Source organism: Ranitomeya imitator, chromosome 8, assembly GCF_032444005.1.
Source record: "Ranitomeya imitator isolate aRanImi1 chromosome 8, aRanImi1.pri, whole genome shotgun sequence".
Taxonomy (NCBI): Eukaryota; Metazoa; Chordata; class Amphibia; order Anura; family Dendrobatidae; genus Ranitomeya; species Ranitomeya imitator.
In genome coordinates this window covers 75,086,983-75,106,274 of record NC_091289.1, presented here as the reverse complement: position 1 = coordinate 75,106,274, position 19,292 = coordinate 75,086,983, and the positions used below count along the sequence as shown (strand labels likewise).

Below are 19,292 nucleotides of genomic sequence, written 5' to 3'. Positions count from 1 at the left end.
TCATTTGGAATGCAGACTTAGATGGATTGGTCTGCAGGCGTCACATTGCGTTTGCAGAGCCTCTAATGTACCTAAACAGTAGAAACCCCCCACAAGTGACCCATATTGGAAACTAGACCCCTCAAGGAACTTATCTAGATGTGTTGTGAGAACTTTGAGCCCCCAAGTGTTTCACTACAGTTTATAACGCAGAGCCGTGAAAATAAAAAATCCTTTTTTTTGCCACAAAAATTATTTTTTAGCCCCCAGTTTTGTATTTTCCCAAGGGTAACAGGAGAAATTGGACCCCAAAATTTGTTGTCCAATTTGTCCTGAGTACGCTGATACCCGATATGTTGGGGTAAACCCCTGTTTGGGCACACGGGAGAGCTCGGAAGGGAAAGAGCACTGTTGTACTTTTTCAACGCAGAATTGGCTGGAATTGAGATCGGACGCCATGTCGCGTTTGGAGAGCCCATGATGTGCCTAAACAGTGGAAATCCACAATTATAACTGAAACCCTAATCCAAACACACCCCTAACCCTATTCCCAACAGTAACCCTAACCACACCCCTAACCATGACACACCCCTAACACTAATCCCAACCCTATTCCCAACCGTAAATGTAATCCAAACCCTAACTGTAGCCTTAACCCTAACCCTAGCCCTAGCCCTAACCCTAGCCCTAATGGGAAAATGGAAATAAATACATTTTTTTAATTTTTCCCTAACTAAGGGGGTGATGAAGGGGGGTTTGATTTACTTTTATAGCGGGTTTTTTAGCATATTTTTATGATTGGCAGCCGTCACACACTGAAAGACGCTATTTATTGCAAAAAATATTTTTTGCGTTACCACATTTTGAGAGCTATAATTTTTCCATATTTGAGTCCACAGAGTCATGTGAGGTCTTGTTTTTTGCGGGACGAGTTGACGTTTTTATTGGTAACATTTTCGGGCACGTAACATTTTTTGATCGCTTTTTATTCCGATTTTTGTGAGGCAGAATGACCGAAAACCAGCTATTCATGAATTTCTTTTTGGGGGAGGCGTTTATACCGTTCCGCGTTTGGTAAAATGGATAAAGCAGTTTTTTTCTTCGGCTCAGTACGATTACAGCGATACCTCATTTATATAATTTTTTTATGTTTTGACGCTTTTATACGATAAAACCTATTTTATAGAAAAAATAATTATTTTGGCATCGCTTTATTCTGAGGACTATAACTTTTTTATGTTTTTGGTGATCATGCTGTATGGCGGCTCGTTTTTTGCGGGACAAGATGACGTTTTCAGCAGTACCATGGTTATTTATATCTGTCTTTTTGATCGCGTGTTATTCCACTTTTTGTTCGGTGGTATGATAATAAAGCGTTGTTTTTTGCCTCGTTTTTTTTTTTCTTACGGTGTTTACTGAAGGGGTTAACTAGTGGGCCAGTTTTTTAGGTTGGGTCGTTACAGACGCGGTGATACTAAATATGAGTACTTTTATTGTGTTTTTTATTTAGATAAAGGAATGTATTTATGGGAATAATACTTTTTTTTTTTTTTTTTTTACACATTTTGAAATTTTTTTTTTTTACTTTTTTACTTTGTCCCAGGGGGGGACATCACAGATCGGTGATCTGACAGTTTGCACAGCACTCTGTCAGATCACCGATCTGATTTAGAGCACTGCAGGCTTCACAGTGCCTGCTCTGAGCAGGCTCTGTGAAGCCACCTCCCTCCCTGCAGGACCCAGATGCCGCGGCCATCTTGGATCCGGGGCCTGCAGCGAGGAAGGAGGTAGGAGACCCTCGCAGCAATGCGATCACATCTCGTTGCTGCGGGGGTCTCAGGGAAGCCCGCAGGGAGCCCCCTCCCTGCGCGACGCTTCCCTGCTCCGCCGGCACATCGCGATCATGTTTGATCGCGGTGTGCCGGGGGTTAATGTGCCGGGGGCGGTCCGTGACCGCTCCTGGCACATTGTGCCGGATGTCAGTTGCGATAGGTCCCCGTGAGCGCGGCCAATCGCTATGACGTACTATCCCGTCGAGGGCCAGATAGGCCCAGGGCACCTCGACGGGATAGTACGTCTAAGGTCAGAGAGGGGTTAACATGGGTACAGCACATGAGCTTTCACTCAATTCCCAACGCAAAAAAAGCTTTCTTGCAAAATCTTCCAGGACTTTTACATGATAGAATTTTATAAAACAACTAGATGGTGGCCCGATTCTAACGCATCGGGTATTCTAGAATATGCATGTCCACGTAGTATATTGCCCAGCCATGTAGTATATTGCCCAGCCACGTAGTATATTGCCCAGCCACGTAGTATATTGCCCAGCCACGTAGTATATTGCCCAGCCACATAGTATATTGCCCAGCCACATAGTATATTGCCCAGTCACGTAGCATATTGGCCAGCCACGTAGTATATTGCCCAGCTACGTAGTATTTTGCCCAGTGACGTAGTATATTGCACAGCGACGTAGTATACAGCACAGAGCCACGTAGTATATTGCCCAGCCACGTAGTATATTGCCCAGTGACATAGTATATTGCCCAGTGACATAGTATATTGGCCAACCACGTAGTATATTGCCCAGCTACGTAGTATTTTGCCCAGCGATGTAGTATATTGCCCAGCCACGTAGTATATTGCCCAGCCACGTAGTATATTGCCCAGCCACGTAGTATATTGCCCAGCCACGTAGTTTATTGCCCAGCCACGTAGTATATTGCCCAGCCACATAGTATATTGCCCAGTCACGTAGTATATTGGCCAGCCACGTAGTATATTGCCCAGCTACGTAGTATTTTGCCCAGTGACGTAGTATATTGCCCAGCCACGTAGTATATTGCCCAGCCACATAGTATATTGCCCAGTCACGTAGTATATTGGCCAGCCACGTAGTATATTGCCCAGCTACGTAGTATTTTGCCCAGTGACGTAGTATATTGCCCAGCCACGTAGTATATTGCCCAGTGACATAGTATATTGCCCAGCCACATAGTATATTGCCCAGTGACGTAGTATATTGGCCAGCCACGTAGTATATTGCCCAGCTACGTAGTATTTTGCCCAGTGACGTAGTATATTGCACAGCAACGTAGTATACAGCACAGAGCCACGTAGTATATTGCCCAGCCACGTAGTATATTGCCCAGTGACGTAGTATATTGGCCAGCCACGTAGTATATTGCCCAGCCATGTAGTATATTGCCCAGCCACGTAGTATATTGCCCAGTGACGTAGTATATTGCAGTGACGTAGTATACAGCACAAAGCCACGTAGTATATTGTCCAGCCACGTACTATATTGCCCAGTGACGTAGTATATTGCCCAGTGACGTAGTATATTACCCAGCGACGTAGTATATTGCACAGCGACGTAGTATACAGCACAGAGCCACGTAGTATATTGCCCAGCCACGTAGTATATTGCCCAGTGACGTAGTATATTGCAGTGACGTAGTATATTGCCCAGTGACGTAGTATATTGCAGTGACGTAGTATACAGCACAGAGCCACGTAGTATATTGCCCAGCCATGTACGATATTGCCCAGTGACGTAGTATATTGCCCAGTGACGTAGTATATTGCCAAGTGACGTAGTATATTGCCCAGTGACGTAGTATATTGCAGTGACGTAGTATACAGCATAGAGCCACGTAGTATATTGCCCAGCCACGTACTATATTGCCCAGTGACGTAGTATATTGCCCAGTGACGTAGTATATTGCCAAGTCACGTAGTATATTACCCAGCTACGTAGTATATTGCACAGCGACGTAGTATACAGCACAGAGCCACGTAGTATATTGCCCAGTGACGTAGTATATTGCCCAGTGACGTAGTATATTGCCCAGTGACGTAGTATATTGCCCAGTGACGTAGTATATTGCCCAGCCACGTAGTATATTGCCCAGCCACGTAGTATATTGCCCAGCCATGTAGTATATTGCCCAGCTACGTAGTATATTGCACAACGACGTAGTATACAGCACAGAGCCACGTAGTATATTGCCCAGCCACGTAGTATATTGCAGTGACGTAGTATATTGCCCAGCCACGTAGTATATTGCACAGTCATGTAGTATTTTGCCCAGCTACGTAGTATATTGCCCAGCCACGTAGTATATTGCCCAGCCACATACTATATTGCCTAGTGACGTAGTATATTGGCCAGTCACGTAGTATATTGCCCAGTGACGTAGTATATTGCCCAGTGACGTAGTATATTACCCAGCTACGTAGTATATTGCACAGCGACGTAGTATACAGCACAGAGCCACGTAGTATATTGCCCAGTGACGTAGTATATTGCCCAGCCACGTAGTATATTGCCCAGCCACGTAGTATATTGAATAGCGACGTAATATATTGCCCAGTGACGTATTATATTGCACAGTGACGTAGTATTTTGTCCAGCCACGTAGAATATTGCCCAGCCACGTAGTATATTGCCCAGCCACGTAGTATATTGCCCAGTGACGTAGTATATTGCCCAGCCACGTAGTATATTGCCCAGCCACGTAGTATATTGAATAGCGACGTAATATATTGCCCAGTGACGTATTATATTGCACAGTGACGTAGTATTTTGCCCAGCCACGTAGTATATTGCCCAGTCACGTAGTATATTGCCCAGCCATGTATGTCACAGGTTAAAAAATAAACATACTCATCTTCGGATCCGAGGGCCCCTTGTAGTTGTAACATACTCACCTTCGGATCTGGCGCAGGCGATGAGCGCGCGGCTGTCGCCATCTTCCGTTCCCAGGATGCATTGCAAAATTACCCAGATGACTTAGCGGTCTTGCGAGGCCGCTAAGTCTTCTGGGTAATTTCGTAATGCATCGCTGGGAACGGAAGATGGCGGCCGGCTCTGCGGACAACGGAGGGTGAGTATAGCAAGTTTTTTGTTTTTTATTATTTTTAACCCCTTAAGCCCCGAGGGTGGTTTGCACGTTAATGACCGGGCCAATTTTTACAATTCTGACCACTGTCCCTTTATGAGGTTATAACTCTGGAACGCTTCAACGGATCTTGGCGATTCTGACATTGTTTTCTCGTGACATATTGTACTTCATTTTAGTAGTAACATTTATTCGATATAACTTGCGTTTATTTGTGAAAAAAACGGAAATTTGGCGAAAATTTAGAAAGTTTCGCAATTTTCCAACTTTAAATTTTTATGCCCTTAAATCACAGAGATATCTCACGCAAAATACTTAATAAGTAACATTTCCCACATGTCTACTTTACATCAGCACAATTTTGGAACCAAAATTTTTTTTTGTTAGGGAGTTATAAGGGTTAAAAGTTGACCAGCAATTTCTCATTTTTACAACACCATTTTTTTTTAGGGACCACATCTCATTTGATGTCATTTTGAGGGGTCTATATGATAGAAAATACCCAAGTGTGAGACCATTCTAAAAACTGCACCCCTCAAGGTGCTCAAAACCACATTCAAGAAGTTTATTAACCCTTCAGGGGTTTCACAGGAATTTTTGGAATGTTTAAATAAGAATGAATATTTAACTTTTTTTCACACAAAATTTATTTCAGCTCCAATTTGTTTTATTTTACCAAGGGTAACAGGATAAAATGGATGCCAAACATTGTTGTACAATCTGTACTGAGTACGCTGATAGCCCATATGTGGGAGTAAACCACTGTTTGGGCGCATGGCAGAGCTCGGAAGGGAAGGAGCGCCATTTGACTTTTAAATGCAAAATTGACAGGAATTGAGATGGGACACCATGTTGCGTTTGGAGAGCCACTGATGTGCCTAAACATTGAAACCCCCCCACAAGTGACACCATTTTGGAAAGTAGACACCCTAAGGAACTTATCTAGATGTGTGGTGACCACTTTGACCCACCAATTGCTTCACAGAAGTTTATAATGCAGAGCCGTAAAAATAAAAAATCATATTTTTTCACAAAAATTATCTTTTCGCCCCCAATTTTTTATTTTCCCAAGAGTAAGAGAAGAAATTGGACCTCAAAAATTGTTGGCCAATTTGTCCTGAGTACGCTGATACCCCATATATGGGTGTAAACCATTGTTTGGGCGTATGGCAGAGCTCGGAAGGGAAGGAGCGCCATTTGACTTTTCAATGCAAAATTGACTGGAATTGAGATGGGACGCCATGTTGCGTTTGGAGAGCCCCTGATGTGCCTAAACATTGGAACCCCTCACAAGTGACACCATTTTGAAAAGTAGACCCCTTAAGGAACTTATCTAGATGTGTGGTGAGCACTTTGACCCAACAAGTGCTTCACAGAAGTTTATAATGCAGAGCCGTAAAAATAAAAAATCTTATTTTTTCACAAAAATGATCTTTTCGCCCCCAATTTTTTATTTTCCCAAGGGTAAGAGAAGAAATTAGACCACAAAAGTTGTTGTGCAATTTGTCCTGAGTGCGACGATACCCCATATGTGGGGGTAAACCACTTTTTGGGTGCATAGCAGAGCTCGGAAGGGAAGGAGCGCCATTTGACTTTTCAATGCAAAATTGACTGGAATTAAGTTGGGACGCCATGTTGGTTTGGAGAGCCCCTGATGTGCCTAAACATTAAAACCCCCCACAAGTGACACCATTTTGGAAACTAGACCCCATAAGGAACTTATCTAGATGTGTTTTGAGAGCTTTGAACCCCCAAATGTTTCACTACAGTTTATAACGCAGAGCCGTTAAAATAATTTTTTTTTTTTTTTCGCAAAAATTATTTTTTAGCCCCCAGTTTTGTATTTTCACAAGGGTAACATAATAAATTGGACCCCAAAAGTTGATGTCCAATTTGTCCTGAGTACGCTGATACCCCATATGTGGGGGGGAACCACTGTTTGGGCGCATGGCAGAGCTCGGAAGGGAAGGAGCGCCATTTGGAATGCAGACTTAGATGGATTGGTCTGCAGGAGTCACGTTGCATTTGCAGAGCCCCTGATGTACCCAAACAGTACAAACCCCCCACAAGTGACCCCATATTAGAAACTAGACCTCCCAAGGAACTTATCTAGATGTGTTGTGAGAACTTTGAACCCCTAAGTGTTTCACTACAGTTTATAACGCAGAGCCGTGAAAATAAAAATTCTTTTTTTTTTCACAAAAATGATCTTTTCGCCCCCAATTTTTTATTTTCCCAAGGGTAAGAGAAGAAATTAGACCACAAAAGTTGTTGTGCAATTTGTCCTGAGTGCGACGATACCCCATATGTGGGGGTAAACCACTTTTTGGGTGCATAGCAGAGCTCGGAAGGGAAGGAGCGCCATTTGACTTTTCAATGCAAAATTGACTGGAATTAAGTTGGGACGCCATGTTGGTTTGGAGAGCCCCTGATGTGCCTAAACATTAAAACCCCCCACAAGTGACACCATTTTGGAAACTAGACCCCATAAGGAACTTATCTAGATGTGTTTTGAGAGCTTTGAACCCCCAAATGTTTCACTACAGTTTATAACGCAGAGCCGTTAAAATAATTTTTTTTTTTTTTTCGCAAAAATTATTTTTTAGCCCCCAGTTTTGTATTTTCACAAGGGTAACATAATAAATTGGACCCCAAAAGTTGATGTCCAATTTGTCCTGAGTACGCTGATACCCCATATGTGGGGGGGAACCACTGTTTGGGCGCATGGCAGAGCTCGGAAGGGAAGGAGCGCCATTTGGAATGCAGACTTAGATGGATTGGTCTGCAGGAGTCACGTTGCATTTGCAGAGCCCCTGATGTACCCAAACAGTACAAACCCCCCACAAGTGACCCCATATTAGAAACTAGACCTCCCAAGGAACTTATCTAGATGTGTTGTGAGAACTTTGAACCCCTAAGTGTTTCACTACAGTTTATAACGCAGAGCCGTGAAAATAAAAATTCTTTTTTTTTTTCACAAAAATGATTTTTTAGCCCCCAGCTTTGTATTTTTACAAGGGTAACAGAATAAATTGGACCCCAAAAGTTGTTGTTCAATTTGTCCTGAGTACGCTGATACCCCGTATGTGGGGGGGAACCACTGTTTGGGCGCATGGCAGAGCTCGGAAGGGAAGGAGCGCCATTTGGAATGCAGACTTAGATGGATTGGTCTGCAGGCGTCACGTTGCATTTGCAGAGCCCCTGATGTACCCAAACAGTAGAAACCACCCACAAGTGACCCCATATTGAAACTAGACCTCCCATGGAACTTATCTAGATGTGTTGTGAAAACTTTGAACCCCCAAGTGTTTCACTACAGTTTACAACGCAGAGCCGTGAAAATAAAAAATCCTTTTTTTTCCCACAAAAATGATTTTTAGCCCCCCAAATTTTTATTTTCCCAAGGATAACAAGAGAACTTGGACCCAAAAAGTTGTTGTCCAATTTGTCTCGAGTACGATGATACCCCATATGTTGGGGTAAACCCCTGTTTGGGCGCACGGGAGAGCTCGGAAGTGAAGGAGCACCGTTTTACTTTTTCAATGCAGAATTGGCTGGAATTGAGATCGGACGCCATGTCGCGTTTGGAGAGCCCCTGATGTGTCTAAACAGTGGAAACCCCCAATTATAACTGAAACCCTAATCCAAACGCACCCCTAACCCTAATCCCAACTGTAACCCTAACCACACACCTAACCCTGACACACCCCTAATTCTAATCCCAACCCTAATCCCAACCGTAAATGTAATACAAACCCTAACCCTAACCCTAGCCCTAACCCTAGCCCTAACCCTAACCCTAATGGGAAAATGGAAATAAATACATTTTTTTTAATTTTATTATTTTTCCCTAAGGCTAGGTTCACATTGCATTAGGGAAATCCGTTTAGCACTAGCGGATTGCGCTAACGCAATGTCTTTTTAGGTGTCGTGTTTAGTGGTCGCGTTAACGTCCCCGCTCTGGAAGATCGGGGATCGGACCTCGGGCGCGCCGCGGACGCTGCAAGCAGCGTCTGAGGCGCGCCACAAAAGAACGGCACCTTGCTAGCGCGAGCCGAAAATGGCACGCTCTAGCGATGCGCTACACCCGAAAATCACATTGCTGTCAATGGTTGTGCTAACGGACCCGTTGCACGGCGTTAATTGTGACATTTTCGCCGTGCAACGCTGTCCGTTAGCGTTAACCCATTAACGCAATGTGAACCTAGCCTAACTAAGGGGGTGATGAAGGGGGGTTTGATTTACTTTTATAGCGAGTTTTTCATATCGGATTTTTATGATTGGCAGCCGTCACACACTAAAAGACGCTTTTTATAGCAAAAAAGTTTTTGCGTCTCCACATTTTGAGACCTATAATTTTTCCATATTTTGGTCCACAGAGTCATGTGAGGTCTTGTTTTTTGCGGGACGAGTTGACGTTTTTATCGGTTACATTTTCGGACATGTGACAGTTTTTGATCGCTTTTTATTCCGATTTTTTGTGAGGCAGAATGACCAAAAACCAGCTATTCATGAATTTCTTTTGGGGGAGGCGTTTATACCGTTCCGCGTTTGGTAAAATTGATGAAGCAGTTTTATTCTTCGGGTCAGTACGATTACAGCGATACCTCATTTATATCATTTTTTTATGTTTTGGCGCTTTTATACGATAAAAGCTATTTTATAGAAAAAATAATTATTTTGGCATCGCTTTATTCTCAGGACTATAACTTTTTTATTTTTTTGGTTATGATGCTATATGGCGGCTCGTTTTTTGCGGGACAAGATGACGTTTTCAGAGGTACCATGGTTATTTATATCCGTCTTTTTGATCGCGTGTTATTCCACTTTTTGTTCAGCGTTATGATAATAAAGCGTTGTTTTTTGGCTCGTTTTTTTTTTTTTTTTCTTACGGTGTTCACTGAAGGGGTTAACTAGTGGGCCAGTTTTATAGGTCGGGTCGTTACGGACGCGGCGATACTAAATATGTGTACTTTTATTGTTTTTTTTGTTTTTTTTTTATGTAAAGAAATGTATTTATGGGAATAATATTTTTTTTTTTTCTGCTTTATTTAGGATTTTTTTTTTTATTTTTTTTTACAAGTGTGGAAATTTTTTTTTTTACTTTTTCACTTTGTCCCAGGGGGGGACATCACAGATCACCGATCTGACAGTGTGCACAGCACTCTGTTAGATCGGTGATCTGACATACAGCCGGGCAGGATTAGAGCTGCAGCTGCAGCCTGATCCTGACCCGGAAGTGCTCCCTGCAGGACCCGGATGCAGCCCGGCGGCCATTTTGGATCCGGGGACTGCAGGGAGAAGACGCTCGGTACACGGTGAGCACATCACCGTGTACCGATCGTCTCAGGGAAGCCCGCAGGGAGCCCCCTCCCTGCGCGATGCTTCCCTGCACCGCCGGCACACCGCGATCATCTTTGATCGCGGTGTGCCGGGGGTTAATGTGCCGGGAGCGGTCCGTGACCGCTCCTGGCACATAGTGCCGGATGTCAGCTGCGATAGGCAGCTGACGCGCGGCCGATCGCATATGACGTACTATCCCGTCCATGGGAATTAAGTCCCAGGTCACCTGGACGGGATAGTACGTCATATGGGATTAAGGGGTTAACATTAGATTTTTTACTATTGATGCCACATAGGCAGCATCAATAGTAAAAAGTTGAGGACACACAGGGTTAAAAAAAACACCATAAGAGGAAAAACCTCCACTATTCTAGACAAAAAAAACACCAGTACACAGGCAGAGATGCTTACCTGTCCAAGGCCTCCAACAATTGCACTAGCCAAGGTGCAGTGGACCCAAGTTAAGATGGCAGATACACAGGTGCAATAATACCGATATGGCAGCCACCCTACAATCAGGAATTGGCCACTTGGTGCACCTGTACAAACAAATAGTCTGTATGTGGCGTGTTCACACAGAAATGCAAAGTATATGGCTCAAAGCCTATTAATGATGCCATATAGCGGGCTAACCATAATGCATCCTGTGTGAACAGAGGCCACAGTATACAGAGCCATCTAGGGCTCAGCCACACCCTGGAAACACAGGGTCAATAGCGGCGGTAACGGAGTGCGTTACCCGCGGCATAACACGGTCCGTTACCACCGGCACTGACCCTGTGTTAGCGGTGGCTGGAGGGAAGTATGTGGGCGCCGGGCAGTGACTGCGGGGAGTAAGGAGCGGCCATTTTCTTCCGGACTGTGCCAGTCGCTGATTGGTCGTGGCTTTTTTTCCGCAACCAATCAGCGACTTGGATTTCCTTGACAGAGGCCGCGACCAACGAATATCCGTGACATACAGAAAGAAGAACAGAAAGACGGAAGTGACCCTTAGACTATTATATAATAGATCTGCGTCTGAGACGTACACTATAGGCAACCACAAGAGCTTGTCTTCAGGTAGCTGAACTCTTCTCTCAGGAGAGACGTTCAGTGATATTTTGTCTAGAACTGTATTTTTGATGGTAAGGATATTGTGGCAGACTATGCTATTCTTGCTGTCAAGTGCAACAGAAACTTGATGGAAAATTACTAAGCATATTATCGGTAATTATTCAATAAAATGACAATAAAAAGGTCATACGAAAATTGAGAAGTCGTCATAAAACAGAAGAGCAGATAAAAATTGTATAAACACTACCTGCTATCCTTACAACTGACGAAATCCAATATACACGACAGGGAAGCACAGCATCTTTACTTAAGCTCTCCACCTTAATTCCTTCCGCAATCTCATCCCACTGATCAAACAAAGGAACCTAAAAATCACAGGGAGAAGAGGGAGAAAATGACTCACAGAACTACTCTGATAACAAATGGGGTGCATGAGGAACCATGCCGCAAGCAACAGGACCATCGGAAGTATTGTCTGCTACAACTCACATGTCTGAAGCAGCTGACCGGAGCTGCTTGGTAATCACCTTCTGTAATGTACTTTCCCCAGTCAAAGCCAAAAACCATGCCTAAAGGAGAAAAAAAATTGAATCCAATTGTATACATAAGCATTAATATTTCAAATCTAATTTTCTTAAAGGGAATCAGTCAGCAGGCTTTCGGTATACTATCTGAGATCAGCATGATGTAGGGGCAGAGATGCGGATTCCAGCGATGTATCACTTACTGCGCTGTGATGTTATTTCAATAAAATCAATAATTTAGTCAGCCGGAGGACTTGTTGTTTCTTGAGATGTAGCTCTCCTGCTCTCTGTAACGCCGCCCCCACTGATTGGCAGCTTTCTGTCTATGAAGCATGTACACAGGAAGATGCAAATCAGTGGTGTGAGTAGGGTTATGTAGAGCTCAGCATTCAGAGAACTAGCTGATCTGCAGCAGAGAAAAATATTAATCTTCTCAAAACTATAGAATGTAGCCCAGTAAGTGATACTTCATTGGAATCAAAGTCTTAGTCACTACAGTAAGCTGCTCTTAGATAACATGGCAAACACTTGGTGACAGATTCATTTAAAAAAAAGTTCTGCTCTTCTGACATGTCCATTTTAGCTAATTACACTCATCGGGAAAAAAAATGTAACAGGCATTGTTAATTAGACAGTGCAAGGGTTACATAGTACAATTGAGAAGTAAGACATATGTCCATCAAGTTCAACAGAGGTCACACTGCTCAATGAGGAGGGGTCTGATGGATTATAAATCAACATGACAGCATTGGAAAGAATCAATGTTTAAAACGACTGGTCACCAGCTGGAAAGTGGTCAGGTTTTGCTCTCATTTTATTACCACAGCTCCACTGATAATTCAGCATTTTGGGGTTTTTTTGGGGGAAAGGTAGTTATTCACCATACACTTACACAGTTTAATAGCCACCGAAAACTGAGCCAAACATAAGACTATTCGGACAAGCAGGTCTCTGGCATTTCTCTCCGACTGCTGACCAGGGCTGTGGAGTCGGTACGCAAAACCTCCAACTCCCTCATACACGGCTTATGTTTAACTGAAACATTTACTGTAATAAAATGGTAACATCAGGCTTTTAATCACCATTATGATATAATAATCAAGCTATTTGGATAGAACAAAGTAAATTTATTGGAACTCAACTTTAGAACGTAATGCATTTGTAAATATGCAATACACTATGCAGTATGTGAGAAGTTATTCAGAACGTTGTTAAAAACTTTGTGCAGTCTTTGAATTTGTTCTGAGAAATAGTATCGCCTCCATCAGATCCTCCTTCATAGATGACCTCAAATCTGATCTAATTATTTTAAGGTTAGAGAAAGTTCTCTCTACACTAACTTGGGTTAGTGGCAAAGCGGTAACCACATGGGAACATCTCTAACCATTTCAGGGTATGAATTGCCTCGTGCACAGTCAGGTTTGATGAACGGTTGAATTCTTCTACTTCTTTGAGAGCAAGAGAAAAATTTGGCTGAAATATGGTCAATCTGTTGGCTAGGGGAGTGGAATCTTTTTCCCCTGCAGAAATCTCTTGAGGCTGAAGATATGGTAGAAGTAGCACTGGCAAGACCAAAATCCTCCTGCTCATGGCAGTCCTGTAGCCCACTCATCCTAACTACTTCAGTCAGAGCCTCTTTTCCGTTAGTAAGCTGTTGATCATCCAGCAGTATACGATGACTTGGGTCCAAATAAACAGCTGCCTAATAGCAGTGTCTTTCTCCGTTTCATTGAAACAGCAATGCCATCTGTGATTAAACCTCCTATTTGGGAAAGGCAAAAGAGCAAGTTCTTCCACTCCTCTATGAAAAAGCCAGGAGTTAAATCCTCAGCTTCTAATTTTTTTGTCACTGTAAATGACTGATGAAGCAATTCTATCAGATCAGCTAACTGTGTCCATTGACCTTGTCTATTGACCTTCTTTAAGTGTTACCTGAGGGTTGGCCATGTCTACAAGAAAGGGTTTCAACTCAAGTAATCGCTCAATCATTAAATTGAATTGATCCACATTTGCCCCTTTTCCATCACATCTCTTCAAGATTGAAACAGTTTTAGTGCTTTTGGCAGCAATAAGCAATTTCCTCACTTTGCCAGAGTTCCAGCATGTCCGTCTTGCAGACTCTCTTATTGCCAGCTGCAGCGTGTGCACAACACAACGCGTGTGATGATTATGAGAAAGATTTGAAGCAGCTTTAACAAGATCATCTCATTGTAAAGTATCACTTTGCTGTTCCTCTGTAGTAATATCTGTTTGTTCCTCAGTTACAGGACTGAGGCCTTGCATCTCAAACATACTAAATTTGAAGTTTTCTTCTAGAAGCTATTCACCTTCATTATTCTCATTCATCAGTGTAATTGTACTTATGTTTGAAGCATTGTCAGTTACAATAGCAAGAACCTGTTCTGTTCTTAATTCATAATCTTGCAGAACTTTTTCCACTAAGGCCTGGAGAAACTGTCTGGTGTGATGAGTTTTAGTATCTTTTACTGCCAGTGTCTTGGTAACAATGTTCCTGTTGTCACAAATAAATCAAAACTCGATTGCAAAATAGTTCACTCTGTGACATGTGCAGACATCAATTTTAAAAAATATAAACGTCTCAAGTCTTTATAAGATCCTCCTTTTGGTTAAGAGTCTAGAGAAATGCCAAGTTTGCCAGCCATTTTTCCAGTAAGAGCTGTAAAAGCTGGTTGTGCAAATAATAATGGTACACAGTCTTTCACAATAACCTCTATGAGCGGTCTTTTAAACATATCTGCGGTCACAGTTACAGTAACTGTCACTTGCAAAATATCTGATGTTTGTGATGCTCTTTCCTCCTCCTTTGCACAGCGAGAAGTGCTGGGCACTGCTTTCTTGGCGTCACTGATCTTTCTCAGCGTTGTAAATGTCTTTTTAAATTGGAAGCTCTCATAGGAGAATTTTTTATCTCTGCCCGAGTGTACACTGATCTTGAGCTCACAGCATTTGTTTTCATCTGTCATACACGGACACAAAATATTTTTTATCTTGAGTTAATGTGAAATTCTCAAATACAGCTGACTTCATAGAAAGCTTCTTAGCAATTGTGTAATCATATAAATTCGCTTTCAAAATATCATTTTGGCCTATAAAAAAAAGGTATATTGTAATTCCTGCAAGAATAGGGAATCATGTATAATTATGAATAGAAATAAAACAAGCTTTGCATAAATCAGTAGTACAGATGATGAATAAAAAGTTTGTAATATATGTTATTAGATACTTTTAATCTCAGGCATTTCTCAGGGTACAAGTCAGTAAATGTTTCACATCATGAAACTTCACAGTATATGAAGGGGGGGGGGAGTGAGGGAGCAAGTTTGTGCTGAATCACACCCCAGAAAGAAACTGAAACTGCTAACAGAGCTAATAACGTGAAGAGCATCAGATCAACTAACCTCTCCAAACATGAGCTTTTCAGAGGAAAAGCAAACTAAAACATGAAGCATGCAGAGAAAACATACACTGGAGTATTGATTTATGCACAGTTTATTGAAAGTTTAGATATACTTTAAGTAGTACTTGCCTTAACCCCTTAGCGACCGCCGATACGCCTTTTAACGGCGGCCGCTAAGGGTACTTAAACCACAGCGCCGTTAATTAACGGCGCTGTGGAAAAAGTCCATAGCGCCCCCCAGAGGCCGATTTTCTCCGGGGTCTCGGCTGCCGAGGGTAGCCGAGACCCCAGAGAACATGATTCGGGGGGTTTTTAACCCACCCCGCATTTGCGATCGCCGGTAATTAACCGTTTACCGGCGATCGCAAAAAAAAAAAAAAAAGCGATCTCTTTTTAATTTCTCTGTCCTCCGATGTGATCGCACAATCGCACGATCGGGGTCGGTATTACCGACCCCTGTTTTGCGATCGCCGGTAATTAACTGTTTACCGGCGACCGCAAAAAAAAAAAAAAAAAAAGGTAAATTGTAATTCTCTGTCCTCTGATGTGATCGCACATCAGAGGACAGAGAAATAGGGGGATTCGGGGACCCTAGCATACTCACCTAGGTCCCTGGATCCTCTTGCTGCTCCTCCTGGCCGCCGGCAGCAGAACATGGCGGACGCATGCCCAGTGCGCCCGCCATCTGTCTCCATCTGCCGGCCGGCAGGAGAACAGCAGTTGAGGCTAAAATGAGGGGTAGGGTTAGGGTTAGGGTTAGGTTAGGGGTAGGGTTAGGGGTAGGGTTAGGTTAGGGTTAGGGGTAGGTTTAGGTTAGGGTTAGGGGTAGGGTTAGGTTAGGGTTAGGTTAGGGGTAGGGTTAGGGGTAGGGTTAGGGTTTGGTTAGGGTTAGGGGTAGGGTTAGGGGTAGGGTTAGGTTAGGGGTAGGGTTAGGTTAGGGGTAGGGCTAGGGTTGGGGCTAAATTTAGGGTTAGGGTTGGGGCTAAATTCAGGGTTAGGGTTGGGGCTAAACTTAGGGTTAGGCTTCTTTCACACTTGCGTCGGTACGGGGCCGTCGCAATGCGTCGGCCCGACATACCGACGCACGTTGTGAAAATTGTGCACAACGTGGGCAGCAGCTGTAGTTTTTCAACACATCCGCTGCCCAATCTATGTCCTGGGGAGGAGGGGGCGGAGTTACGGCCACGCATGCGCGGTCAGAAATGGCGGATGCGACGTACAAAAAAACGTTTCATTGAACGTTTTTTTGTGCCGACGCTCCGCCAAAACACAACTGATCCAGTGCACGGCGGACGCGACGTGTGGCCATCCGTCACGATCCGTCGGCAATACAAGTCTATGGGCAAAAAACGCATCCTGCGGGCACATTTGCAGGATCCGTTTCTTGTCCAAAACGACGGATTGCGACGGAATGCCAAACGACGCAAGTGTGAAAGTAGCCCTAGGGCTAGGGTTAGGGTTGGGGCTAAAGTTAGGGCTAGGGTTGGGGCTAAAGTTAGGGTTAGAGCTGGGATTAGGGTTAGGGTTTGGATTAGGGTTGGTATTAGGGGTTAGGGTTGGCATTAGGGTTACGCTTGGGATTAGGGTTAGGTTTGGGATTAGGGTTAAGGTTAGGGTTGTGATTAGGGGTGTATTGGGATTAGGGTTAGGTTTGAGGTTAGGGTTGAGATTAGGATTAGGGGTGTGTTGGATTTAGGGTTTTGATTAGGGTTATGGTTAGGGTTGACATTAGGGTTGTTTTGGGGTAAGGGTTGTGATTATGGTTAGGGTTAGTGATTAGGATTATGGATGAGGTTGGGATTAGGGTTAGGGGTGTGTTGGGGTTAGGGTTGGAGCTAGAATTGGGGGGTTTCCACTGTTTAGGTACATCAGGGGGTCTCCAAACACGACATCCAATTTTGCGCTCAAAAAGTCAAATGGTGCTCCCTCCCTTCTGAGCTCTGCCGTGCGCCCAAACAGTGGGTTACCCCCACATATGGGGCATCAGCGTACTCGGGATAAATTGGACAACAACTTCTCGGGTCCAATTTCTCTTGTTACCCTTGTGAAAATAAAAACTTGGGGGCTACAAAATCTTTTTTGTGAAAAAAAAAATATTTTTTATTTTCACGACTCTGTATTCTAAACTTCTGTGAAGCACTTGGGCATTCAAAGTTCTCACCACACATCTAGATAAGTTCCTTGGGGGGTCTAGTTTCCAAAATGGGGTCACTTGTGGGGGGTTACTACAGTTTAGGTACATCAGGGGCTCTGCAATCGCAACATAATGCCCACAGACCATTCTATCAAAGTCTGCATTCCAAAAAGGCGCTCCTTCCCTTCCGAGCTCTGCCGTGCGCCCAAACAGTGGTTTACCGCCACATATGGCGCATCAGCGTACTCGGGATAAATTGGACAACAACTATTGCAGTCCAATTTCTCCTGTTACCCTTGTGAAAATAAAAACTTGGGGGCTACAATATCTTTTTTGTGGAAAAAAAAATATTTTTTATTTTCACGACTCTGCATTCTAAACTTCTGTGAAGCACTTGGGCATTCAAAGTTCTCACCACACATCTAGATAAGTTCCTTGGGGGGTCTAGTTTCCAAAATGGGGTCACTTGTGGAGGGTTTCTACTGGTTAGGTACATCAGGGGCTCTGCAAACGCAACATAATACCCGCAGACCATTCTATCAAAGTCTGCATTCCAAAACGGCGCTCCTTCCTTCCGAGCTCTGCCGTGCGCCCAAACAGTGGTTTACCCCCACATATGGGGTACCAGCATACTCCGGACAAATTGGACAACAACTTTTGGGGTCCAGTTTCTCTTGTTACCCTTGTGAAAATAAAAATTTGGTGGCTAAAAAATCTTTTTTGTGGAAAAAAAAAATTTTTTATTTTCACGGCTCTGCATTATAAACTTCTGTGAAGCACTTGGGCATTCAAGGTTCTCACCACACATCTAGATAAGTTCCATGGGGGGTCTAGTTTCCAAAATGGGGTCACTTGTGGGGGATTTCTACTGTTTAGGCACATCAGGGGCTCTCCAAACGCGACATGGCGTCCGATCTCAATTCCAGCCAATTCTACATTGAAAAAGTAAAACGGCACTCTTTCTCTTCCAAGCTCTGCGGTGCGCCCAAACAGTGGTTTACCCCCACATATTGGGTATCGACGTACTCAGGAGAAATTGCACAACAACTTTTGTGGTCTAATTTCTCCTGTTACCCTTGTAAAAATAAGAATTTGTGGGCAAAAAGATCATTTTTGTGTAAACAAAAGCGATTTTTTATTTTCACGGCTCTACGTTATAAACTTCTGTGAAGCACTTGGGGGTTCAAAGTGCTCACCACACATCTAGATAAGTTCCTTAAGGGGTCTAGTTTCCAAAATGGTGTCACTTGTGGGGAGTTTCCACTGTTTAGGCACATCAGGGGCTCTCTAAATGTGACATGGTGTCCGATCTCAATTCCAGCCAATTCTGCATTGAAAAAGTCAAACGGCGCTCCTTCACTTCTAAGTTCTGCGGTGCGCCCTAACAGTGGTTTACCCCCACATATGGGGTATTGGCGTATTCAGGAGAAATTGCATAACAAAATTTATGGTTACATTTCTGTTTTTACACTTGTGAAAATAAAAAAAATGGTTCTGAATTAAGATGTTTGCAAAAAAAAGTTAAATGTTCATTTTTTCCTTCCACATTGTTTCAGTTCCTGTGAAGCACGTAAAGGGTTAATAAACTTCTTGAATGTGGTTTTGAGAACCTTGAGGGGTGTAGTTTTTAGAATGGTGTCACACTTCATTATTTGCTATCATATAGACCCCTCAAAATGACTTCAAATGTGATGTGGTCCCTAAAAAAAAATGGTGTTGTAAAAATGAGAAATTGCTGGTCAACTTTTAACCCTTATAACTCCCTAACAAAAAAAAATTTTGTTTCCAAAATTGTGCTGATGTAAAGTAGACATGTGGGAAATGTTATTTATTAACTATTTTTTATGACATATCTCTCTGATTTAAGGGCATAAAAATACAAAGTTTGAAAATTGCAAAATTTTAAAAATTTTCGCCATATTTCCGTTTTTTTCATA

At 43.1% G+C, this 19,292-nt stretch overlaps 1 protein-coding gene across 5 annotated transcripts in view; it reads right to left on the bottom strand.

Moving 5' to 3' along the window:
* The window catches only part of L3MBTL2 (L3MBTL histone methyl-lysine binding protein 2), a 280,914-nt gene that overhangs the window by 157,701 nt on the left and 103,921 nt on the right, over positions 1–19,292 (bottom strand). For all 5 annotated transcript variants that reach the window (XM_069737089.1, XM_069737087.1, XM_069737086.1 and 2 more), the window contains exons 5-6: positions 11,769–11,848; positions 11,527–11,644 (exon numbers count right to left, since the gene is read on the bottom strand). In XM_069737089.1, coding sequence (XP_069593190.1) covers positions 11,527–11,644; positions 11,769–11,848 — 198 coding nt within the window. The remainder of the gene's footprint in view (positions 1–11,526; positions 11,645–11,768; positions 11,849–19,292) is intronic.